We start from the raw sequence: 23,273 nt of genomic DNA on the forward strand, positions 1-23,273 counted from the left end.
TGATACTGCCAGGCACCAGTCGTTTCAGTTGGAGGACAAACATTTCCTCATTTTGGGGCCTGCAACAGTTCAGAAACCAAACGAGCTGAGTGAAAAATACTCATGGGGAAAAAAACACCGCTTAGCTTGAGTGAACTGCTCTCATCTTTGGGACTGGAGGAACGGTGATACTGGTAATAACAGAACAGCTAACATTTATGAAGCACCTACCAGGTCCAAGGCACGTGAGTTCTGCCGTTTAATCTTCTTCAAAGGCCTTTGAGGGGAAACTGCTATTATCCCCATTTTATTGATGGAGAATCTGAGGCCTGTGGTCTCAGAGCAGGTGAACATGAGAGTCAGAGTTTAAAAGGCTATTTCGTGTGGGCCTAACCAAAGGACAACGAATATGGTGAGGCTGAGCTTAGCAAGTAAGAACCTTTGTTATTAGAGAGTGTTGAACATTAGAATCATCTGTAACACAAAATTCCTTGTGTTAAAAAAATCAATAATTACTGAACAAGTACCTTTCATACATGCAGATTGTTTTTCAAATGGAGAAGCGATTATCTTAAAATTTTCTAAGTTGACACACTCTAACTGACTGTACTTCAATAAAAATGTTTTCCCTAATGCCATGAAAATGAGGTTCCACTCCACATAATACATGTGTCCAGAAACAGCTGTTTACACGGAATTTCTGTAAAGCAGATCCCAACTGTATTTTCCCAAAGGACTTCCCTAGGGTAAGCATGCAGTAAATATTTAACAAAATGAAAAATCGTTTTGCAGTCTGAATAGTCATCCAATAATCTATCTGCTTTGTGAATCTGGATTTACAGCAGACCCCTGAGGCGTACATCTGGAACCGTCTTGAAACCCCAGATTCACGAATACAACAGTGTTTGGAGAGCCCCCAGCTTTCTCGGGAACTCCAGTTCCACGGAGAGCTTCCCGTCCACAGTCCTGCGCTCTGTACTGCGGGCCGGCCACACTTTCACGGCTCAGGATAGCTTTCTCTCTCACTTGATTGCAATTTTCACAGCAACGAACAACATTTTTCTAACTAATAAATGAGCATTGCTGCAAATGCACAAACAGGTGAAGAAAAATAAAGGTAAACGAATCTTTTCCCCACACATATGTCCCAAAGCAGACTTCTCAGACTCCTGACTCCGTCGGGAGACCCCACCCAGAGTCACGAGCCTGCAGGTGAAATGCACGAACACCTGGGGACTGAGCACATGCATTCGGTTTGCTGCAGCGAGAGACGTGGGCCGGGCCGCTAGAACCGTAGAGATTCCATTGTTCTTGCTGACCCAGAGCTACAGAAGTCAAGTAAGCCTTTGGGTGATGAGTCCAGGAAATCGGATTACAGAAACACTGGCCACGTGAATTACAGGAATCTGCCTCCTCGTCCAAAATACCTATATTCTGTGTGGTCAGCCGTTGGTGACAATCAAAGGTGGGTGGCTTCACCGCCTTCAGTAACGGGGCCCCATCACCGCGGGCACAGACCCTGGCTGTTGGGCCTTCGCGAAGCCCTGTGCTGGAACCCTCAACCTCTGGTTTTGCGACCCCCAAAACACCAGCAGCCATGAAAGACAGGAGAGAAGGGAGGAGGGGGTGACGGAGCAGCCAGTGAGCGAAAGAGAAAGAAGCAAAGGAAGGGGGGTAGGGAATGCAGAAGAGAAAGAAAAGAGGGGATGAAAAAGGAATTTGGCTGCAGTGAGGGGAAAAAAAAAGAACAAGAAAGACATTATCATTTCAAAACGTATAGCTTATACGTTTCAGAACGTATTTGAAAACGCTCCTGCCAAATTTCCACATTATTTATTTATTTATACCCTTTCTTGTTCCAAAGAAGTTTTGCAGCCTTCTGCTGCCAGATTAATTTTCCTGAAGCTCCACTCTGATCATGTTACTCCCCTGCTTAAAAAAAACCCAATAGCTCCTCACTGCCTGTAAAACAAAGTCCAATTTCCTTCGCCTCCGACTTGGGGCCCTCCGTGATCTGGCCCCAGACTTCCCGTCCGACCTTATGCGGCACGTCTTCCCTTTAGACAGCCTTTGTCCCAGCCAAAGGACACTCCCTGAGGTCCCCCAATTCATTCTGCATTTTCTGCCCTTGCACCTTGGCTTGTGCTGTTCCTCTGCCTGGAACGCCTTTCCCCACATCTGCGTAGGCCCCTAGTCTTCACCCTCCGGGCTCCGCCTGGAGGATGCGGGACCCTGGTTCTCAGCAGTGGGACTTACAGCCCTTATCCGCACGCTGAATGCGCATCACCTGCCTGGATCCTCACAATGCAAGGAAGTCATTTCTTACTGGGTGTCAGGGCGGGGGAGCTGGTGTCCCTGAGACTGTGTCCTCTGTCCTTCCTGCCACCCCAAGGTTATCACATCCCTCATGCAGAACAAAAGGTGGCTGCATCAATCAATGCCAACGTATTGTAGCAATTTTAAAAAAACTTTTCAGTGTTCAAGGGGAAAAAGCACACCTTTCCATTCTGTGTGAACTCGAATTCACCTATTCAGCTCCGAGGCGCAGCTCCGTTTGGCAGTCCCCGCACAGCCCTTTGCCAGGGTCCACGAGGCATGGCAACACACCAGCTGAGTCTAAAAGAAGAGGCCTGGGAGGTCCCAGGAGCCAGGGTGGGAGCAGATTCCCCAGAGACCCCCCCCCCCGCCACCGTCTGCTAACACATGAGATCGTGCGTGGAAGAAGACTGATACCCATCGTAAACATCAGTGCGTCCAGGGCTGCTCCTTCACATCTTAAGGACACGCCAAGGGATTTTTTGAAGGTGCCATTTATCACCCAGGGTGGGAGAGCCGGTTGCTAAAACTATTCATACAACCTCCAGAGCCGGCTTAAACAAACACGGCAACTGGGTTTGGGGCTCGGCTTTGTCCCTGACTGATGGGGGCCTATCAGGCACGCAGAGCTGCCAATATCTACATGCTCCCTGGACGAGGGCCAGGAGCCGTTACGTGATGAGCAGTTACGCAACCTTAAGCACAGATGGGACGTGGGCTGTGTGCATCCGATACGCTGCTCCTTTCTAATTTCTGGCATTGAGAGGTTACACGAATGGACTGGAAGATCAGTGCCCTCGCCTCCACCTCCTCCCTTCCCCGAGGACAGGCAGGCCTAGTGACCACAACAGACACGTCTCTTCAAAGTTACTGCAAGGCTTCCCTCAAACCAAAAGCTCCACTGTCCTGTCTGAATCTGACCTGTTTTTAATAGACTGCTCAATTAAAAAAAAACCCCATAGTTTGCTGGAGCGTGACTTTAGGCGAAAGCTGCTTCCAGGGTTTAACCCAAGCTTCAAATCACTTCCCGGAACAAAATCTGACTCAGCCCAATAAATCATGGTTCACTCGATACAACTTTAAAGCAAAAATTAATCCGGTGACCATGTGAAATCTATGGTTGCCCTGCCAGGCTCCTGCCCTGCCCTGTTCTGTTGGTGACTTCTGGCCTCACTGAGCCCATGACAAGGCTTGTCTGCCTCGCATTTCGGATCCCTGAGATAACCTGGCTCTCTCACCCCTAACCTGCTCTATTTCAGTCTCTCCCAACTGCCACTCCTCCCCAGTCAGTGTGCATCACTGCTCCCCTCCTGGCCTTCATGAGGAAAACCATTTGCAGCAAGGTTTAAAGCGAACCCTCCTGCACTGCTGGTGGGAATGCAGTCTGGTGCAGCCACTATGGGAAACAGTGTGGAGACTCCTCAAAACACTAAAAATAGACTCACCCTGTGATCCAGCAATCCCACTCCTGGGCATGTGTCTGGAGGGAGCTCTCATTTGAAAAGATACATGTCCCAGTGCTCATAGCAGCATCATTTACAATAACTAAGACATGGTAGCAATCTAAATATCCATGGACAGATGACTGGATAAAGAAGCTGTGGTATATTTATACAATGGAATACTATTCAGCCATAAAAAGGAATAAAATAACGCCATTTGCAGCCACATGGATGGACCTGGAGATCATCATTCTAAGTGAAGTAAGCCAGAAAGAGAAAGAAAAATACCATATGAGATCACTCATATGTGGAATCCGAAAAAAAGAAAGAAAGAAAAAAGAGGACACTAATGAATTCATCTACAAACAGAAACAGACCTGCAAACATAGTAAACAATCTTACGGTTACCGGGGGAAAGGGGGTGGGAGGGGACAAATTTGGAAGTTTGAGATTTGCAAACGGTAACCACTATATGTAAAAATAGATTACAAAAACAAATATCTTCTGTATAGTACAGGGAACTATAGTCAATATCTTGTAATAACCTTTAATGAAAAAGAATATGAAAATGAATATATGTATGCATATGCATGGCAGGGACATTATGCTGTATACCAGAAATCAACATATTGTAACTGACTGTCCTTTAAGGTTAAAAAAAGGACAAAAAAAGAGAAAAGAAAAAGATTAACCAAGTACAATGTAGAACTTTGTTTTCCTAAATTTTTCTCGTCATTAATTACTAAATTGCAGTCTTGACTTACAACGTCTGTTGACCAGCTCCAAAGCTGCTTATCAGTTATCAATCACCTACATTTGCAGAGCATGTATCTGCTCTTTGCAGTTCTTGAGTTCAAAACTAAAATTCACATGGGGCCTTTCCTTGTCTTACCTCTGAACTATTTAAACAGATCCAGACACATGTTTGCCCGCAAAGTCCTACAGTGGCTTCCTCACGGAAATGCATGCCTGCGTGTATCTGGCAACCCAAAGAGAGAGAATGGAGGAACCCAGATCAAAAACTGGGCACCACCCACGGAAGGGCGAGCTGAACAGGAGGAATCTGACGGAGTAGTGATGAGAGCCTCTGCTTTGCCCCTGGTGGGTGGGGGGCTACAGAATCTTCACCGGGTTCAGCCCAGCACAGAGAGGGGCAGAAAGGTGTGTCCTCTTCAGGGGGCCATCCAGAGATCACTGGATACCACCATGGGGTAAGAGTGGACCAGTGGCAGTCACAGAACAGGCAAGAGAGAGGAGAAGCAGAAATCCAGAAACCCCTCCCCGTGTGGACAGCAGCAGTCGTGAACGAAAGCTTTGTTATTTCAGGGTAATGTATACCATAATTGGTAATCAGAAAGAAAAATACTCTCAATACATACTCTGTTGCTAAGTATTTGGGTTCAAAGGATGTTGGAGAGTTAGCTGTCAGTGTAGCCTAGGTTTGCAGCAAAGAGGTGAAATAGCGAGGCATGTGAACTCAGGTTACGGTGACAAGCGCTCTCGTGGTTGAGGCTGAAAATAGCTGGGTTTGGAAGCAGGGCAATTCAGATATAAATCACTGCCACCGCTGCATTTTGCTTTGCTGCAGTAAGACACGGCCACAGGTGCAGACAGGAAACACAATTCCAAAAGCATAATGAAACCTATTGAAAACATAGACACCTGATCATCCAGTTTTTAGAAAATGTCCTCGGTTTAGTTCCTCCACTTCTAGATACACCAGGCCCCCGGAAGAGCCCGCAATGGAAAGGCTCACTCTGGGAAACCAGGCCTGTCCCTGACGACTTCAGACGCCCTCAAGTCCTCTCTTGGAAAATTATGATTAGTTACGTATGTTTTAAATGTTAACAGATTTTAGATATAATTAGTACAATGGTGTGTCCATTATATTTACTTGCATCATTTCCTTGACTACTGTATTTTAAAATCAGAAGGTTTATACCTGCACTTGAAGCAAGACCTATGCAATGCTCGGCAAACCTTGTGACTCATTTAATGGTCTCATCCCTGTTCAATAAAGAATAGGAACTCATCCCAAATTTTCAAACAACTAACAGGGTTAAATGGCACCTGTGTCATCCCAATGTGAAAGACTGAATGACTGTAAAGACAGAAAAGAGGCAGCGAACGTGCTGGTACCTCCCTTCCCATATCTGTGCCAGACATGACTAATCAATCCCAGTGACACTCCCTGTTCTGAGCACTTGCTCAACCAGCGCTGCTTGTTACGACTCGTGTATTATGTTCCAAAGGGAACAGCCAGGATGATAGACACACAGCACGCCCCCACACATCAGGAGTCAGTGGAAGGAAACGAATACTCAGCAGGCTGGTGAAGCAAGACTGAGGGTGACAAGACGGCTGCTTTCAAACCTCTGAAGCGGGAACCCGGAGGTTTCATTCAGCGTGGCTCCAAAGCCAGGCAGTAAGTCGTCGTCCCCGGGTGAACTCTGGTGGCCTCACAAGGATGGCGTTACTGCAGGGCACACTGTTACTGCAGTGAGAGGAGGCACGTGAAGCCGACTGCCCCCGGGGTGAACGAGGGAGTGCGGGCAGGGCGCGCTCTGCTCTCTCCCTTCCTCCCGCCCGACCACAGACACACAACTGACTTTTCTCCTTTAATCCTCTGCAAAGAAGTCCCCGATCCACGGAACGTTCTCACTGAAGTTTCTAAGACACAGAGACTGATGCGTGGTTGCTGTTTAATAGCTTTGGGGGAGGGACCGGGCAGATAAGGGAGCATTTCTTCGATAAATATGCAGAAGATGGGCTGGATTTACAATTTGAATATAAATTGCATGTTCATTCATCACTTTCTAGCTCTAAGCCCTCTGTCTTCTAAACAAATCTGATGTTGGCCCAACAGAAGGTCTCGATGTTCACGCAAGGGGCAACAAAAAGTTCTGAGCGCGCCCCGGGACACAGCTCTCCCAACGCACAGCAAGGGGCCTCTGGCCAGAGGGTGAGAGAGCCGCGCTGCAAGGGTTAAGGCAGAGTCCCAGGATTTCCCGGAAAAGTCTTGTCTTGATGTAAAAACACGTTTGTTTGTTTTTAAAGGTACCAAATCACTCCGGCTTGGTTCCACAGAGGGGGAAACCGTTCCGCAGCCCCCGAGGCAAATGACTGCTCCAAAATCGGCAGGCGGTGCTTACGTGACTTCTCCAATCTGACCCCTCCGTTTTCCCCTGTGACCCGGGGGGGGGCATCCAGCCCGTGGCCTCAGTTCCTGTGTCTGCAGAATGGGGACACTGTGCAGGGACATCTGACCTCACCCACCCTGACCAGACACACTACGAGGACTGAGGTGGATCTGAAGAAAGCTGAGCTTCTTGGACGAGATAAACAATAGGATTCCATCTCATTATTTGATGTTTTGCAGTGGTTTTAAGCTCCACCCTTGGTTTTAAATCCTCATAGTTATTCACCTTTAGACTAATCTGCTTATTAGATGTTGAAATATATCCTGAGGCTTGTCTTTACTAATTACTTGGAATGAGACTGGTCCAAGTGCCAGGAAATAAATTGCTTTTTTGTGAATCACTTACACCTTCCAGAATACCCTAGAGCAGGGGCAGGTTTTCTCCGTCAATCTTTCCTTTTCCAGATGCTAAATGTACAGAGAAACGCGAGACATGCAATTGTGTTTTCTCCATATTCTCCGGATACAGAGAGAAACACAGCATGGGTGCAGCCCTGGACGTGCACTGGGTGCACTCCACGCCTGTAATCCCCCTGCGGAGCAGGAGAGTGACCAGGAGAACGGAAACCAGTGGGGACAGGACAGAGTCACTGCTAACCCCTCCATCCCCCGAGGGCGTCCTCGACACAGGAGGCAGCAGGAAGGTACCGGGTCCTGCAGAAGCCCAGCCTCCCTCCCAGGCCCCCGTGTAAATGCACACTGCTCAACCCGAGTGACGCCAGATAACGTCTGGAAGCCAAGGGGACCCACGTAGTTGCATGTCGTGCACACGTACGGAGGCCTACCTACAGGAATCTTCAGAAACGTAAACGCAAGGGGAACGAAAGAGTGCCGCTGACACATTAGCGCCAGCAATCCCTCAAAGGTGTTAAGAAGTCCTGTGAGCTGACGAAATGCCAGCTGACAAGCCAGGGGGGCCTCCCGACTTGTCCCGAGCTTCCGGCGTGGGCACTGGCGGGGCTGGCCATCCAGGGCCCGATCTTTCTCCTTGTGGTTCAGCACCTGGATTTCCCTTTGGGGAATTAATTCTCGCCCTCTGCGTGTAGTCTTGGTGGGACTGTCGATCAAGATCCCCCCACCCCGCTGCCAAGGAATGGGCACGTGGCCTGTGCCAAGGCAATAGGGCTCTTATTTCCAGGGCTTTGAATCTTGGATTCAAAGAGACGTATTGGGATTTACCCACGGCAGCTGCAGCGTGCGCGCAAGACCGCCAGCTCCGTCCACCTGGTTCCCCGGGGCCCCCTCGGTTTCCGTCCTTCGCCCTGCCTGGTCCTACACACTTCCTGCTGACTCTCGGAGCTCCTGGATATCCTTCCAGTTAAATCCCTTGCCGTTTGACTTAGCCAGGATTGGTGTCCATTGCTTAGGGGAAAAAGAGAGAAAAGAACGCTAACTAATAGAGACGTGCAGCTTGCTTCCTCGGACTCTGGACCTCTCTCAGGATTTCTAGGTCCAACAAAGCCCGCTGGTCCTGAGTGGCTCCAGATACAATACTCTGCCTCTGAGTCCGTTGCCCCGAAGTCCTCTTGTTCCTCCGTGGCCGGGAGTAGACAGGATTTTAAATAACTTAGAATGAGAGCGAGGCAAGCTAGCAAGCCTCGGAAGTAGCTCCCTGGCGGTGGAATTTACACTGGCTCTAGACTTCGCTTTTAGGAACGGAGAGGTGGAGATGGGGAAGATGAGGGAGTCTAACGGGCTTTTTAAAGTGTAACTTACACACAACAACATGCACAGATGACAAGTGCACAGTCACAGCTGACAGCCGTACACACTGTGTAACAACCATGCCACCACAGCGTGGAAGCACCGCCACCATCCGGCAGAGTCCCAGCGAGCCAGCCCTTCCCCACACATGCAGGCAAACACCGCTCTGATCGATGTCCATCACCACGGCCTCACTCTTCCTGTTCCAGAACACGACATCAACCGAATCAGACAGAATGTACTCTCGTTTCCGGCTTATTTTGCCCGACACGGCGTTTCTGAGGCTCACCCGACTGCTGTGTGCATCAGCAGTGTGCTTTTTGTACCACTGAGCAAAACTCCGTGGTACAAAGGTGCCGCCGTTTGTTTATTCAGTCTCCTGCCGCTGGACAGCGGGCTTGTTTCCAGTTTGCAGCTATTATGACAAGAGCTGCTGGAACATTCTGGAACAAATCTTTTTATGGACATATGATTGCTTTCATTTCTCTTGAAAAATGAATTTTCACTTAATGGTGAAGAAGCTTTCCATCACTAGCAGGCAGAGAAGCAAGAACATTCTTTGTCCAGGAGGGAGAGAATGCCTGGTTTCCACCTTTTCTTCTAGGAAAGAGCAGGCTCACAGGTCCCATTCCATTAACCCCTTACTCTTCTCTGTGAGCTCCAGTCTCTCAACCCACAGACGCCATCATTTCTCTGCTGTTCTAAATAAACCTTTCTCTTTCCCCTTAAACTAGGAAACCCTCTCAACGTCCCTTCTTCACCGCGATTTTTCAGAGAAAGCGCTGGCTCTACTCACAGGCTGCCCTCCCTGATCTCTCCCCGGTGGTCTTCCTGACAGCCCACCCCAGTCTCATCTCAGTTCCCACTCTGTCCTTGACCTCTTGCTGTGTTAAGCTGTTGACTGCTTCGCGCGGTCTCTCTCTCTCTCTCTCTTTTGTGTTTTCAGAAAAGCTAAAGTGCAATGACTCAGATAGTTTTTACAAGGAAATGGGTGCCCAGAGCCGGGTCCTAAATGCTCATGACTGCACACACCTTGGCGCTGGCTTCCACACACCCTGAGAGCGGGGAGGCAGCAGCCAGCCTCTGAGGTTTGGCCCCGGCTCTACCGCTTCCCAGCTGAGTGACCTCGGGCAGGTCATTTCCCTGTCCTGTACCTCTGTTTCTTCTGGGAGAGGAGGCGGGTAATAGTACCTACCGCACAGGGTTGCTGGGAGGATGAAAAGAGGTAGCATCTAGAACCGTGCCTGCCGTGTAGTGAGTGCCCCACAAGCCCGGCAGTCTCACTGGCTCCTCACCGGCGTATGTGATAAGGGAACTTCGCAAACCGTCGTAGGCTTTATTACCGTGAGCGATGACAGAAGGATCACAGCGGTGATCTGGTGCCACCTCCTCTCAGGCTCCTTAAAGGTCGAGCCTCCTTCTGGTGCTTCTTTAACGTGGACAGACTCCAAAGCCCCTGCTGGGTCATCCGTCCTCTTGATGCCACAGTGTCTTGACGGTCTCATCAATCACGGCCGTTTTCACTGTCACACTGAGGCCAGTGACGTCAACCCAGGTCTACAGCCCGAAACCCCTTAAACTTCAGAGTTTCTGTCCCCGGCTTCCTGCTGGCATCTCCCTGCCGTTCATTCAAACTCAACATGTATAAAATCAAAACCACCATGTGTTTCCACAAAGAGGTTGCCCTCAGGATTGTGCTTTGTCCTCAACGATACGCTCACAAGCCTGGCCTCGTCTGGCCAGCTGTCCCCTGGCAAGTACAGGAGAGCCTGGGAATGGACTGGGTCGGGGTGGTGGTGTCCCTGGAAAACTTCTCTTGTTCCCCTTGGGCCCTCCATGCCCGCTGTGGAAGGTCCATGGTGACTGTCAGCTGTCCGTGTCAGAGAGGTGAGCAGGGAGAGCGAGCGTTCCAGGTACCTAGGAAGGCAGCTGCTTCATTAAAACACGAACATCTTAATCCGGGGTCCACCAGCTCTTGGTCCTAGGCCTTCCTTCCTCGGGTCACACAGTTTTGATAATACTGTCCCTGTTTTTATCCGACAGCCCTTGTCCCATGCACCAACGTGGAGTCTGTGCCAGGGCAGACTGGGGCCCAGTGGGGGAATCAGTGGCACACGTGGGCACCTGGATACCAGCGTTCCATCTCTGCCCCGCAGAGCTTCAGTCAAGGGGGAGAACTCGATCTAAGTGGCTCAGGGCCCCGTGGCTATTAGAGACGGTGTGGCACCTTTAATATTTCTTAAAGTGAAATCTCCTATTCTTGCAAGGAGTCTAATAAAAGTCACCTGGACTTAGAAGGAAGGCATTCAGGGAATTCTGCCGGAGCTTCCTGCCTGTGCCGGTCATCAGGGCTGGTCACGGACATTCCATTTCTCCCCCTTTGAGCACACACCTGCCTGCTGCCCTGGCAGTTGAGCGTGACATGCCCCTCGCTTCGGCCAGTGAGATGTGAGCAGAAACGACAGGGATCGCTCCCGGCAGAAGCGCTGAGAACCTGTGTGTGCCTCTTTCATTCCCTCTTCCAGCCTCGGCTGAAGCAGAAGTTGGGGTGCAGCTTCTATCGGCCTGGGTCCCCAAGCGAGCAGAACACTTCCTACCTGACACAGCAGCACGAGCAAGAGACAAACCTTTGTTCTGTAATTAGGATCGGGGGGCTCTTTGTTCCTGCCGCTCAAGCTGCTCACTCTGACGGATACAGTGGGCCTGGGTCCTGCGACCAGCTGGCAACCTCCAGCTCTGACTCAGCCTCAACTTCTGGCTTCCAGATCTCCACTAGGCTTAGCTGAGCTCTCACAGACACGCAGAGCACTTCAGCTTCCCTAACACAGAACGGCCTCTGTTTTACGGATTAAGACTGGTATTTGCTGCTCTAAGCCCCCAGTGACCCAGCCAAGCTCTCGGTTCTAGTGCTGCCCTGGCTCACGCCCCAGGCGTGGAGACACGTACGGCTTCCCCAGCGCCAGCACCTGAACAAGACCCTTCCTGCCGAAGCGCCCCATTCTAGCTAGGCTGACCATGTAATGTATTATCCAAAGTGGTCCTGAGGGTGAAGGGGGACTGGGGCGACAGGCAGGGACCATCCTGTTCTGGGCAAGCAGGGACACCCGGGCCCCCGAACTCTACTCGGAGCGTCTTTACAGTATGAGTCTAGGGCCATGGGAAAATTCCTAAAGGCATTATCTTCGGACAGATCACCGTATCCAGGAAATGCGTCTGAAGGCCCAAGAAGCAGCACGTGGTGAGATTAATGTGTTTATCAGAGGGCGCACTCTGCTCTCACTGTCCTGTGTGGCGCTGGGCGGGACGAGCGCAGCTGTTTCCCCGCGCGGGCTCATGCGAATCGCAGCGGACGTCCAAACAAACCAAGAGCCCAATGCAAAATCCAGCCGTGGAGCAGGAACACCCTGCAGAAGCATTAGCAGCGCCTGCCTCCCACCCGTCGGCCTGGGAGTCATTTACGAGGAAGAAGCACAAAATCAAGAAAACAGTCCGAGCAGCGAGAACTGCCTAAGAGAAGCCACAGTCAGTGCGCCTGCAGCGACCACGGCTCCCCCTCCCGGGCACGGGAGGCACGGTAATGATTTTCAAAGGTAAAGGGACGCACCGCGGGAGACGGCTGAGTCCCTCTCTGCGGCTATTCCGCGTTTCCCTTTGCTAGACCCCAGGACGCTAACTGGTTCCTTCAAAATGTCCGTGGCTTACGCTCAAGAAGTAGATCATGATTTTTGTAGAAGACTGCGTTTCTCTGTCTGTCCCAATCTCCGCTTCCCCGCCTCCTTCATGTGATGTGGGTTTCCCATCAGAGGACTGGTCACGTGACCCGAGCGAGCCCGAGGACCCCCAGGCCCCGAGCTCAGGTCCAGGGATGGGAATGAGATCCAAACACGACCGCAGTGTGGTTTTGCTGAGGCTGAAACCGTCACAGGGCACGTTAGTTTCCTAGGGCCACCGCAACGAATTCCCACAGCTGGGTGGGTTACAACAACAGGAGGCCAGAAATTCAAACGCAAGCGCTGGCAGGGCCACGCTCCCTCCGAAGTCTCTGGGGAGGAATCTTTCTGTGCCTCGTCCTGGTGTCTGATGGTTTCAAGAAATCCTTGGCTTGTAGCCCCATCCACTCTCATCTCTGCCTTAGTCGTGGCGTGGCCATCTTCCTTCCGTTTCTGCGGCTGCGTGTTCTCTCCGGGGGTGTCGGTGTCTCTTCTCTTCTTCTAAGGACACCAGTCTTGTCGGATGAAGGGCTCACCCCACTCCAGTGCCTCTTAGCGTTAGCGCATGCCTTAATCATATCTGCAGGGACACTATTCCCTAATAAGCACATTCACAGGTGCCAGGCGTAGGACTCCAACATCCTTCGGTGGGGGACACAACTCAACCCACAACACTAGATAAGAGAGGGTCCTTCTCACCATGACTGCAAGTTCAAAGCCACGTACGCCTGCCCATCCACCTGAGAAGGAAGTAGACAGAGCCAGGAGATGGAGAAACACCAAGAAAAGCAGGGTCCTAATGTTACTGAATGCCCGGAATGCAGCCGTACCTGAACCCCAGTCCACCTCTTGGACTTACCAGTAACATGACCAACAAAACATCTCTCTCATTTAAATATATTTGGGCTTGGCCTCTGTTTTGTACAACAAAGAGTTCCAATTAATATACACACCAATAACTAACGCTATGTAATGTGGGTCCAGATAGTTCCCCACATCGGGATGGGGAAAGGGGGTGGGGCATACAGGAAAGACAGGCCACGAGTTGACAGCTGTTGAAATTAAGTGACAGGTAGATAGGAGCTTATTATCATATGATTTTACCATTCTCTCTATGTTTACACATGTTTGAAATCTTCCAAAATAAAAAGTTAAATCAAATGTTAAAAAAAAGGACCGCCCCGCTCCCCCAGGACTCACGAAGTCCAGCGCACAATCAGGGCAAACAGAAGAACTGGAAGCACAGGTCTCCTCTGTGGGACGCGCAGGGCTTCTGATGTGAGGCCTGCGTCTTCCAGGCTGGACAGGGTCCGGCCTTGAATACCGGTGGCTGGCAGATGACCACCCAGAACTGAGCAGGGGGGTTGGGCAACGTGGCTCAGCTCCCGGGGAGACACTGGGCGGCCTAGTGCCCTGCGGGAGGGATTCGCCTTTCCTCCCAGCAAATCGCGGTAAAGCGGCCATCACCCGCAGCAGGCAACAGAGCAAGGGAGAGGCTCAGACAGAAGACAGGCTTACTCTGCGGTAAACGCTCACCGACAAGCACCGTTGTTCTGACACGGCGTATCTCACAGTTTACGGAACATCCATGATTCGGTGCCTCGGTTTAGGCCAGAGTCACCGCCTCTTCTGAGCTCCTGCCTCCCTCCTGGATTAGATTCTCCACCCCAGCTGCCCATGAAAATCACTGGGAATCTTAAAAATACCCGGAAGCCCAGGCTGCATCCCAGACCAACTAGATCCAGGCCTGGGGGCGGTGACGCAGCGGCTTTAGGTCTGGGAGGCCCTTCAGTGCTCTGTGAGCAGCCAGGGCTGAGAACCCCTGCCTGGGGGAGACCCAGAGCCGTGAGGGGCCGCTCGCTTCGCACACGCGCCTCACCTCTCCAGGCACCTCCTGCTACTGGTCAGACCAACCCCACTTGCTGATCTACTCCCGGGGTGGGTCTCAGTCAATCCAGAATCTGGTTTCTTCCTCTTCAGAGTAGCTTCCCAGGGCTGCCGTGACAAAACACCACAGACTTGGTGGCTTAAAACACAGAAACTCATTCCCAGAGTTCTCCCCAGGACCTCCCACCGAGGACCACCTTCCACGGCGGGGCTCCCCCCGGGCACTGATTCTGTAGTGGAATCAGCACCACTCGCCACCGAGCCCTCCCCAGGACAGGCTCTCCAGGCCCCAGGCGTGGCCGCGGGGCTCGCCCTCCGGGCTGCAGCCAAGCCCGGCCACCCCAGCACTGCCTCGGGCTGCGGCTGAGCAGAGCCCCCAGCTGGACGCTGGGGGCAGCTGGACCCGCCCCTCCCGGCCAGCCTGGCCGGCAGAACTGAGCCCACGAGCTTCGCCTGACACAGCACCCCTGCGGGGCCTTTAGGGCCCACCCTCTCTGTGTTGGGAAGGAGAATCCCAGAATTCCCCACTTCTCAGTCCAAAGCCACGTTACCCTCGGGACTGCAATAGAGGAAACTGGCCCCAGGCTCTAGGACGTGCAACAAGCCCTCCCGGGGTCAGGTCGGCCATCGTTCTGGAAGGACGGGACCCCGGGCCCACGGGCCGCGGCTGCGACCACGCTCACCCCTGGAAACAGCACGCCGGGCTCCCCCAGCACAGAAGCCAGACAGCCGTCAAGCCTGCAGCTCTCCCTGATCTCTCAGCCACCACACCAGCCCCTGGAGCGAGGACCACGGAGAAGGGAGCCCCACCCCGTCACTCCTCACAGCCCTCGCTTGAGCTTCCTGCTCCAGCCCGTTCCTCGGACCCCGTTCTGCCCCTGCACCCTGCCGCCCTCAGGTGATGCTTGCTTCTGTCAAAGCCTCATCCATCGGCCCGATGGTCCAGATGTCACCTGAGCTCCACTTCCCTCGGTGAAGACCCCTACCTGCTCCCCCTTGCCCTGGGGCCACACGTCTCCCTTATCGCCGCTCACAGGGCCACACCGATTCCTCCAGCGACCACCAAAAGGCGGCAGGGTTGGAGAGCAGACACAAGCAGTTCCTGTGGACAGGGCTGGGCTAGTCTTACCTTCTGCAAATGGTTCCCATTCATAAAACCGGCCCATGAACGGCTTGTTGTTGTAGGACGCACACTGCACCTCCCAGATGCTCCTGCTGCTTTCTGGACACACCTAGCAAAGCAGATAGTAAACACACAGTTGGCGTCCGTATCTTTCTCGGCCCCCGCCAGACCCCAGGAGACCTCTCCGAACGGTACAAAATGCCAGTCCTCCTCCACCGAGTCTACGGTTTCTAAACCTGTGCTGATCACGTACATCCAAAATTTTAAATGCAGATGCCACGGCTTTACTCCAAGTTGACGAAATCAGAATCTCTGGAAGGACACCAAATTCTTAAGAAGCTCCCACGTTCGGTTTCTGCATACCATGCTTTGAAACCCCACCTAAACCTTCTGCACCCGACGACTGGTCTACCCCCCCAACCCCGCCCAGAGGCCATCCATTCCCATCTGTTTGACTTACTGTCCGTGCCATTCCCAGGCCTGGGACAGTGTTCACAGCAAACGGCACGGTGCCCTTCCCAGGCGCAGGCACTACTTTAAGTCTATTTCTCATATTAACTCACTTAATCCTCATGCTGACCAGTGGGACTGGTATGATAATTTTAGAGTTGTTTTTTCACAGATGAGCAAACTGAGGCACAGGGCAGCCACACAGCTAGTGAGGACAGAGGCTGGCTGGAACCCCAGGAAGTCTGGTGCCCACCAGGAAGTGCCCCTCAGTGTCCTCTCCGTCTTGTCTAAATTTTCTCCACCGTCTAGCCTGGGAGGTCCTAGCCTTTGGCGTGCCAAAGAGTCACCCGGAGACCTGGTGGGAAATGCAAACTCCTGGATCGCTCGGTCAAGGATCATCATTCCGTCAGTCTGGCAGGAGGTCCAGGAGTCTGCATTTGGCCAAACTATCTAGGTGATGCTGATGCACTCCACTACTCAGAGAAAATCCCCAGATCCCTCCAGCTTGCTTCTTGATTATTCATGAATGGTAAGTACGAGCAAAACACGACGCCAATGCGAAACGAGATGCTAAGATCAGAGTCTCTAATTCAAACGTGGATGAAGTTGGATTCGGCTTTTTTAAACCTTGCAACACTCTGTTTAAGTGTGAGGTGCGTGTTTTAATCATCAGAAGGGAAAGGAATCTGGCCCCTTAGGTGCGAAAGCCCTGCACAGAAGGAGGCTCTGGAATAAGCCGCTACCACGACAGCCTGAGCCCTGAGGGGTCGAGGAAGAAACCCGCTGCCGGCGTCAGAAACGCCAGGGCTCGTGGACGACGAGGGAGCAGAGGGCGGAGGGAATCCAGGTGGAAGGGAAACATCCCCTGCTTGAGAAAGGGCAGCCGGGGAGGCCGCTGGGACCAGCGCTCAGGGTGGCCGTAACCCGCTGCAGCCTGAGCCAAACCATATGGAGCAAGAAGCCGTGTGAAGTGGAACATACTGGAAACTGGAGGGGGAGAAAAAGGGCTGGCTGGATGGGCAGGGTGGGCCGAGCGCTGACAGCCAGAGAGGAGCCGTCGGGCTGGGAAAGGCTGTCCCCGCGGGCTCTGGAAGCCAAGCTGCTGGCGGTCCCACAGCAGAGCCGTGTGGTTTCCAGCAGCGGCAGCTGTCCCCACGACGAATCTGGGGTTAGGACGCTTTTTACAACCCTTTGACCCGAACCAAAGTTCAGCTGGGACAGGCTCAGCTGGGCCCCTTGAGAGCAGACACCATCCTTGCAATGAGAAGGAATCCCTCAGGGGCTGGTTAAAAATACAGATTCTCGGGCCTCACCCCAGTGGAGGGCGGAGAAGAGGGCCAGGCGCATACGCTCCGTGTGCTCCCTCCGTGATGCTGGTGCAGCCGGCCTGGCACCAGACGAGGCAGCAGCAGTTCAGAGCCCCTCCCAAGCCTCAGTCGACTCCAAATTATTTAACACGCAATCATAGCGTGAGAGAAGAAGAGAAGCGAATCCAACCCCTCCAATTTACAGATGGGGAAGCAGAGTCCTGGAGGGGCGGGGCACCTTGCCGAAGGTCCGACGGCGACATGGAGGCCGAGTCCGCAGCACTGCCCGCCACCCCTCCCAGCCCTAACTAGAAACGAGAGGGCCGCTGCCGGGTGGCGGGTTCTGCAACGGAAAGAGGCCAGATCAAGTGGGCCAAATGTCCTGCTCCTCAAATAACCACGCCTACGTAGAGCCAAGCGGCTCTGATCGAGGCTCCCGCCAGAAGCCACCCTAAGGAACCTGGTGGCAGTTACCAGAAATGGAAGCTGCAGACCACAGAAAATTGGCCAGTCTATTTAACTTCTTTCCATCAGCAAAACAGTGCCAACAGGCTGGATCGCGAACCACATCTTCAGAATCATTCTGAATTGCTCAGTGTTTGAAGATATAAGTGTCTATTTCATGACGTGGAAAGCAGCCCACAATCCGTTAAGTGACAGAGTGTTGAAATGATTATGTGCGTGGGGTGTGGGGAGGGTGTGTGGAGGGAGGTTGAACGCGTTATCTCTGGAAGGTGGGGCGTAGCCGCCTCCTTCCCACAAGTGACTTCCGGCTTATCTGTATTGTCTAACTTTTCTGCAGTAAATACACACAGTGTTTAAGTAATAAAAGTGTATCAGTGTTTTTAATGCTAGTGCCTGGTGTTCTTATCTATATCCGTATGCATCTGCCAAGTCAACCAGCCACCTGTGATGGGTCATTCAGGATACCCTGTCCTTGGCCAACAACAAGCTCGTTACATTTGAGTACGACCCAGTTACCTCCTGAGGCCAAAGGGCTTAATGTGGCATCAGACACACAGTGAGGGTCAGGGGCTGAGGCAGCAAAGCCACCTACAGAAGCCAGGAGGCAGCTGAGCCCAGAGGTTGACCACGGCATCCAGCGAACACCTCGCGTGGGAAGGTGCAGCAAGAGGTAACGAGGTGCCCTGGAAGATGGGCGTCACCCTGTATGTGACCTTGAGCAGGGCCTCCCATGATGCCTGCTGAGCTGCCAGTTAAAGGCAGGCCACTACTTCCTGGGGAGGAGAGACCTGGCCAGAGAAACACAAGTCTCACAGGGTCCAGATCTGGAAGTGCGTTACCAAGACAATTGCGGTGCAGCGAGGAAGGCAGGAGCCTGGGGTGATACTGATGAGGGTGCTGTTAAGAACAGCTAAGTTTTACTGGTGCTCACTAAATGTCAGATTCTCCACCATACGATGTATCTATAATTGCTCATTTAATCTGGACAACCACTATTACACCCATTTTACAGATGAGGAAGCCAAGGCAAAGAAAAGTTAAATGAACTGCCCAAGGCCACAGGGCAAGTGATGAAATCAGTACTTGAATCGAGAACCCATGACAGTAACCACAATGCCATGGTGCCCGTCAAGAGTGCGTGGACAGCCAAGCTAATCTGCAGCAGGTCCTCAGACAAGCGGGCCTCAAACTCCCTCTTGCCTATTGTCAGGAGGCCTGGAGGCCGAGGTCAGATTCCGCCTCTGAGGTCCACTGAAGTGGCCCCAGCAAAAAGGATCGGGAGCCGCGGACTGAGGATGAAAGCTGAGGCGGGCTGGGGAAATTCTGTTTCATGTCCCTTTTGTAGATTACATCTGTTTGTACTTGTCCTACTGTTATCAGCCTGAGATCGCCTCTCATCTTAACAGCCTCCCAGAAGTTAAAACCTCCAGGTTACGGATCACTTTACATCTGTTACACTTTCAGTGGGTTGTTTCCCGATGCCACAGGCTGAGTCACCCCCGCCTCATCGGTAATTGTCGCCACATTACACTGTGAGTTGGCTTTGGGAAGACTTCCTGCAGACAGCTGATCCTTTCCATGGGCACAGCTTCTCGTAATCTTCAGAAACTGAAACAAGGGAAAAGCCTCGTACGTGGGGATCAGGGTCATTCAGGATAAAGCCAGCTAGGACCGGAGCTGTACAGCCAAAGAGCGCCCCTGAGAGACGGCCGCCCTGCAAACGACCCCCTTCCACCCCAAGGCGGGGGGCAGTCCCACAGCTCTCTTATGGGAAGAGATATAAAGATGTACTTTGTTTACATACGTAGGATGAGGTGAATCCTCACGAAGCCCTCGGGCCCTATCCAAAGTTCCATCCAGGCAACTGCCCGGAGCTACAATGAGTCACAAAGAGTATTATGGAAACTCTGGCTACTTTCCTAGTGACCCTGTGTAATCTGAGATGACAAGGCCCTGCACCTAACTTCACTGCTCAGAGGCCACTGTCGGCGGTCACACAGTTACCTTTCAGTGATTAACTACTGTCAGTTTCCCAGAAGCCTGGAGACCATCATCCCCCATGAAGACGACATCAAGGAACATGACGCTAGGGTCTGCCTGAGTCCAGCAAGCATTTTTTTTTTTGTCCTTTGCATCGCTCTGGATTCAATCAAAAGACCAGCTACCATAGCAACACACGATGTATTTAACATCAGCGCAGTGAAGAAGTCTAAAAAAAGAAACCTAGAAAATGTCCCTGCGCTGCCATGAGAAAGTGGCTATGTGACCTTGGGCAAAGCACTTTGCCCCCTTCAACCCAAATGACTGCACTTCAGGAACGAGCCCTGCACCACTTCCGCCCCCCCCCCCCCCCCGCCCCGGGACTTCTGTGAGGAGTAAGTCAGTAACACACTCAAGTTTCCAGCTCGCAGTAACGCTCAGTGCATGTCAGCGGGGCTGGAACCTAAGAAGACGTCAGAGATGAATCCAGCTAAGTTCCTGACGGGTCGATGTCAGACGTCCTGGGCACACGTTCCCTTTCCTGCTCTGCTGCAGATGGAAGGTGGGCTTTGTTCCCCAGCTGCAGAGTCACACGACCATGAACTAAGATGTCTTACAACTCATCCGGCACAGTTTCCCAAATATGTCTAATTTCTGCTTTCTCAAGTCCCTTGGAACAAACTCAACCTCGCAAAGACTCTTCTGCCACCCCCACTGCTCCCAGGGCTCCTCTGGACCGTCAGTGAACTGGTTCATCCAGAAGAGTCGGGTGAAAGCTTTGGACTTGAAAAACAAAACACAAAGGACTGAGGTTTTCTTAGTTCTCAAACACGTATTTTTCCCACCCAAGTTCATAATGATCTCCTAGAGAAAGGAGCTGCCCTCTCATTCAATACGTACGTCAAAGACCCCAAGGAGGTTAACGTAAGGAAGCCCATCCACTCACCCCGAAGAGGCTGATTTTTCTTAAACTCTACATACATCCCACACAAATCTAGGCCTGTCCCAGGAAAGTCTGTTTGTTTCTCCTTCTTTAGATTATTAATATATCTTCACGCCTATGAGAAGGTCTAAAAGAGAACGTCCCTTTTCTGACTAACAGGAAGTCTACTGCAAAATGTACACTTGTAAATTCAGAGCTCCTCCTCCCCCGAGGAGCACCCGTTTCCTAGTGGCTACTTTAGGGACTGAATTAGCCACGGGTTCCCTTCCTGTCTGCTGTCTGCTGAGACAGCACGTGAAACTCTTCAAAGGCAAACATTCATTGCGCCCCTACTATGTGCCAGGTGCTCTGACTACTGAGGGTGCAGAGGAAAATCCCTTGTAAGAGTCTCTGGCAGAGCTGTCCCAGGGCAAGGTAAAAAAGTTAAAAATACATAAAATAAACCAGAACACGTAGGCAATGAGAATTTAGGGCACTGTTCGGGCACTACATTTGCAATCCTGAAAACTCAGGAGTTAACTGATCCTTCCTAATGCTGGTAAGTCAAGAGGAAAAACCGTTAATATACTACAGATAATAAAAATATGACTGAAAATAAAGTGCGGGCAGCAGAGATCACCAGAGCGGGAGGAAGGAGGTCATTTCTTCATCTCGCAGAGTGAGACGTCGACGGAGAAAATCTGCAATGGATACATCAGGAGCAGCGGTGCTAGCACGCTAACTTAGGGACGAAGAGAGCGAGCATGAAAGTTTAAAACAGCTGTGGTTGCGTCCTGGGAGAGGGACTAGGTTTCACCTCTCTCTCTACCACTGTGATACTTCTTCCTGCGTGTATGACGTTTACCATCACGAAAAGGGACAGCTGTGACCATCCATATACGCGTGTGTGCGTGATCCACACATCTGTGTTTCATACATACGAAATCTACATGAAACATACCTGAATATTTATGTTTGATATTTACGTGTTTAATGTATCTAATATTTATACACTCAAAAATACGCACATACGTATTTCATATGTATATGAAAGGCCACTCATAGAACAAGAAAAAGTTAGTAAGAAATTTCTATAAGTGGTCTGAGGAGACAGACAGCAGAACGATGCAAGAGACACTAACACGGGCGTGTGTTTCCCGCACAAGGAGGCTGGTGCCGAGGTCACGATGGGGGAAATGGATGTCGAGCCCTCCGGTTAGATGGCCTGTCCACCCAGTGCCTGGCCTTACAGTCCCCAGCAGGCTTTACACCTTGCAGAGCTGCACCGAATTCTTGAATGCACTGCCCATTCGCTACGTTTCTCCTTAAAACTGCACGCAGGAAGCTGTCTGTCAGCTCTGGGGTAGAATTAGAACCTGCCTAAAGAGAGCTCAGATATCCTTGAGATTTGTCCAACATCTTCCCTTCATTTTCACCTACTCTGAGCCAGATCAACTCCACATGGATCAATCCATTGTCAGCAGTCAGTCCCACCCCAGGGAAATCGACCGGAGGAGAGTCCTCGGTCCCAGAACTCGTCACAGCCATCGTTTGCTAAAAGCTGCTCTTAGCCCCAGGGGTTCTACCCTTCAAAACGTTCAGAGCACTCTCTAAACTCAGGGTCACACCTCCTTTGGCAGCAGAGCCCTTTAAGAACTCAGAACCTTGTCCCCGCCTTGCACCAGGAGACTCGCTCCAGCCTCCCTGATCCAGGAGCCTGTGTGTCAAGTCTCCTCTCCAGGGAGGAAGCGCTGAATTCACAGGGCTTAAGAGAAGAAGGCGGGAGAGAGACACCCAGGTGTCCAGGACGAAGGGCATAAAGTGTCTTGGTTGGTTAATGCTTTTAGCAAATAATAACACAAAACCCCAGACACAGCCAGGAGGAAAGAACTGCATTTTAACTGCATCCCCACGGGCACCAGAGGGCCTGTAGTTTGGCTCCCTCCTTCCCCTGCATCTTCCCAATAAAGACGCTAGTTCTTTTGCTCCCAAGTCTTGGCCTCCAACGAGCTTCCATGAAGAAGAAACGTACCTATTTACTCAATTCCTTGAGTACTTATTCTTTTTCGCCACAGCTGAGAACGTGCAGGGCTGTGGATAAACCAGGGATGCCTCTCTGGGGTGCCCTTCGCTGCAGAAGATAAACTCATAGGTGAAACCATCGCTCTTGGCAAAGACATCTCTTTCCACTGAGAGGTCCTCCAGGTGCCCCTTCTTGCTCCTCAGCCCTTAGGGGAGCACCTCCTCTTCCTAGAAAACTCCCCCTGTACTGTGTCGCCGGCACCCCTGCAGGAAGCCTCGCTGCCTCCACCCACGCCAAGTTCACTTCCACTACCTGGAGCCTTCAAGGTGCCTGCGCAGCGTGTGTAGCGGTGCCTGCGCGCCACACTTGCTGTTACCTACTTAGGAGTCTCTCCTACCGACCCCGAGCTGCTTGGGGTCCGAGCTCGCTCTGATTTCAGTGTCCCTGACCCCTTGGTCAATGTCGGCGCTGTGTTCATGGATTCCAAGTACAAACCCGCAACAGTGAGTGACTTGAACTGCTGCACCAGCAGGTGTCTCAGACGGATGACTGCTCTAAAAGATCCTAAGGGTCTTTGTTTAATTCTTATTTTGTATTGAAGTGTAGTCAGTTTCCCATGTTAGTGTCACGTGTGCAACAAAGTGACTCAGTTACACACACACATACTTTTTTTTCAGATTCTTTTTCATTACCGCTCATTACAAGAAAATATAGCTCCCTGTGCTATTCAGGAGGTCCCTGTTTAATAGACATTACTCTCAAGAAG

General features: G+C 51.6%; 1 protein-coding gene across 1 annotated transcript in view; it reads right to left on the reverse strand.

Moving 5' to 3' along the window:
- The window catches only part of THSD4 (thrombospondin type 1 domain containing 4), a 484,828-nt gene that overhangs the window by 356,680 nt on the left and 104,875 nt on the right, over window positions 1-23,273 (reverse strand). The window contains 1 exon segment of the mRNA XM_072951118.1: window positions 15,367-15,469. Within this exon segment, the coding sequence (XP_072807219.1) occupies window positions 15,367-15,469 (103 nt within the window).

Source organism: Vicugna pacos, chromosome 27 (genome assembly GCF_048564905.1).
Source record: "Vicugna pacos chromosome 27, VicPac4, whole genome shotgun sequence".
NCBI classification, from domain to species: domain Eukaryota; kingdom Metazoa; phylum Chordata; class Mammalia; order Artiodactyla; family Camelidae; genus Vicugna; species Vicugna pacos.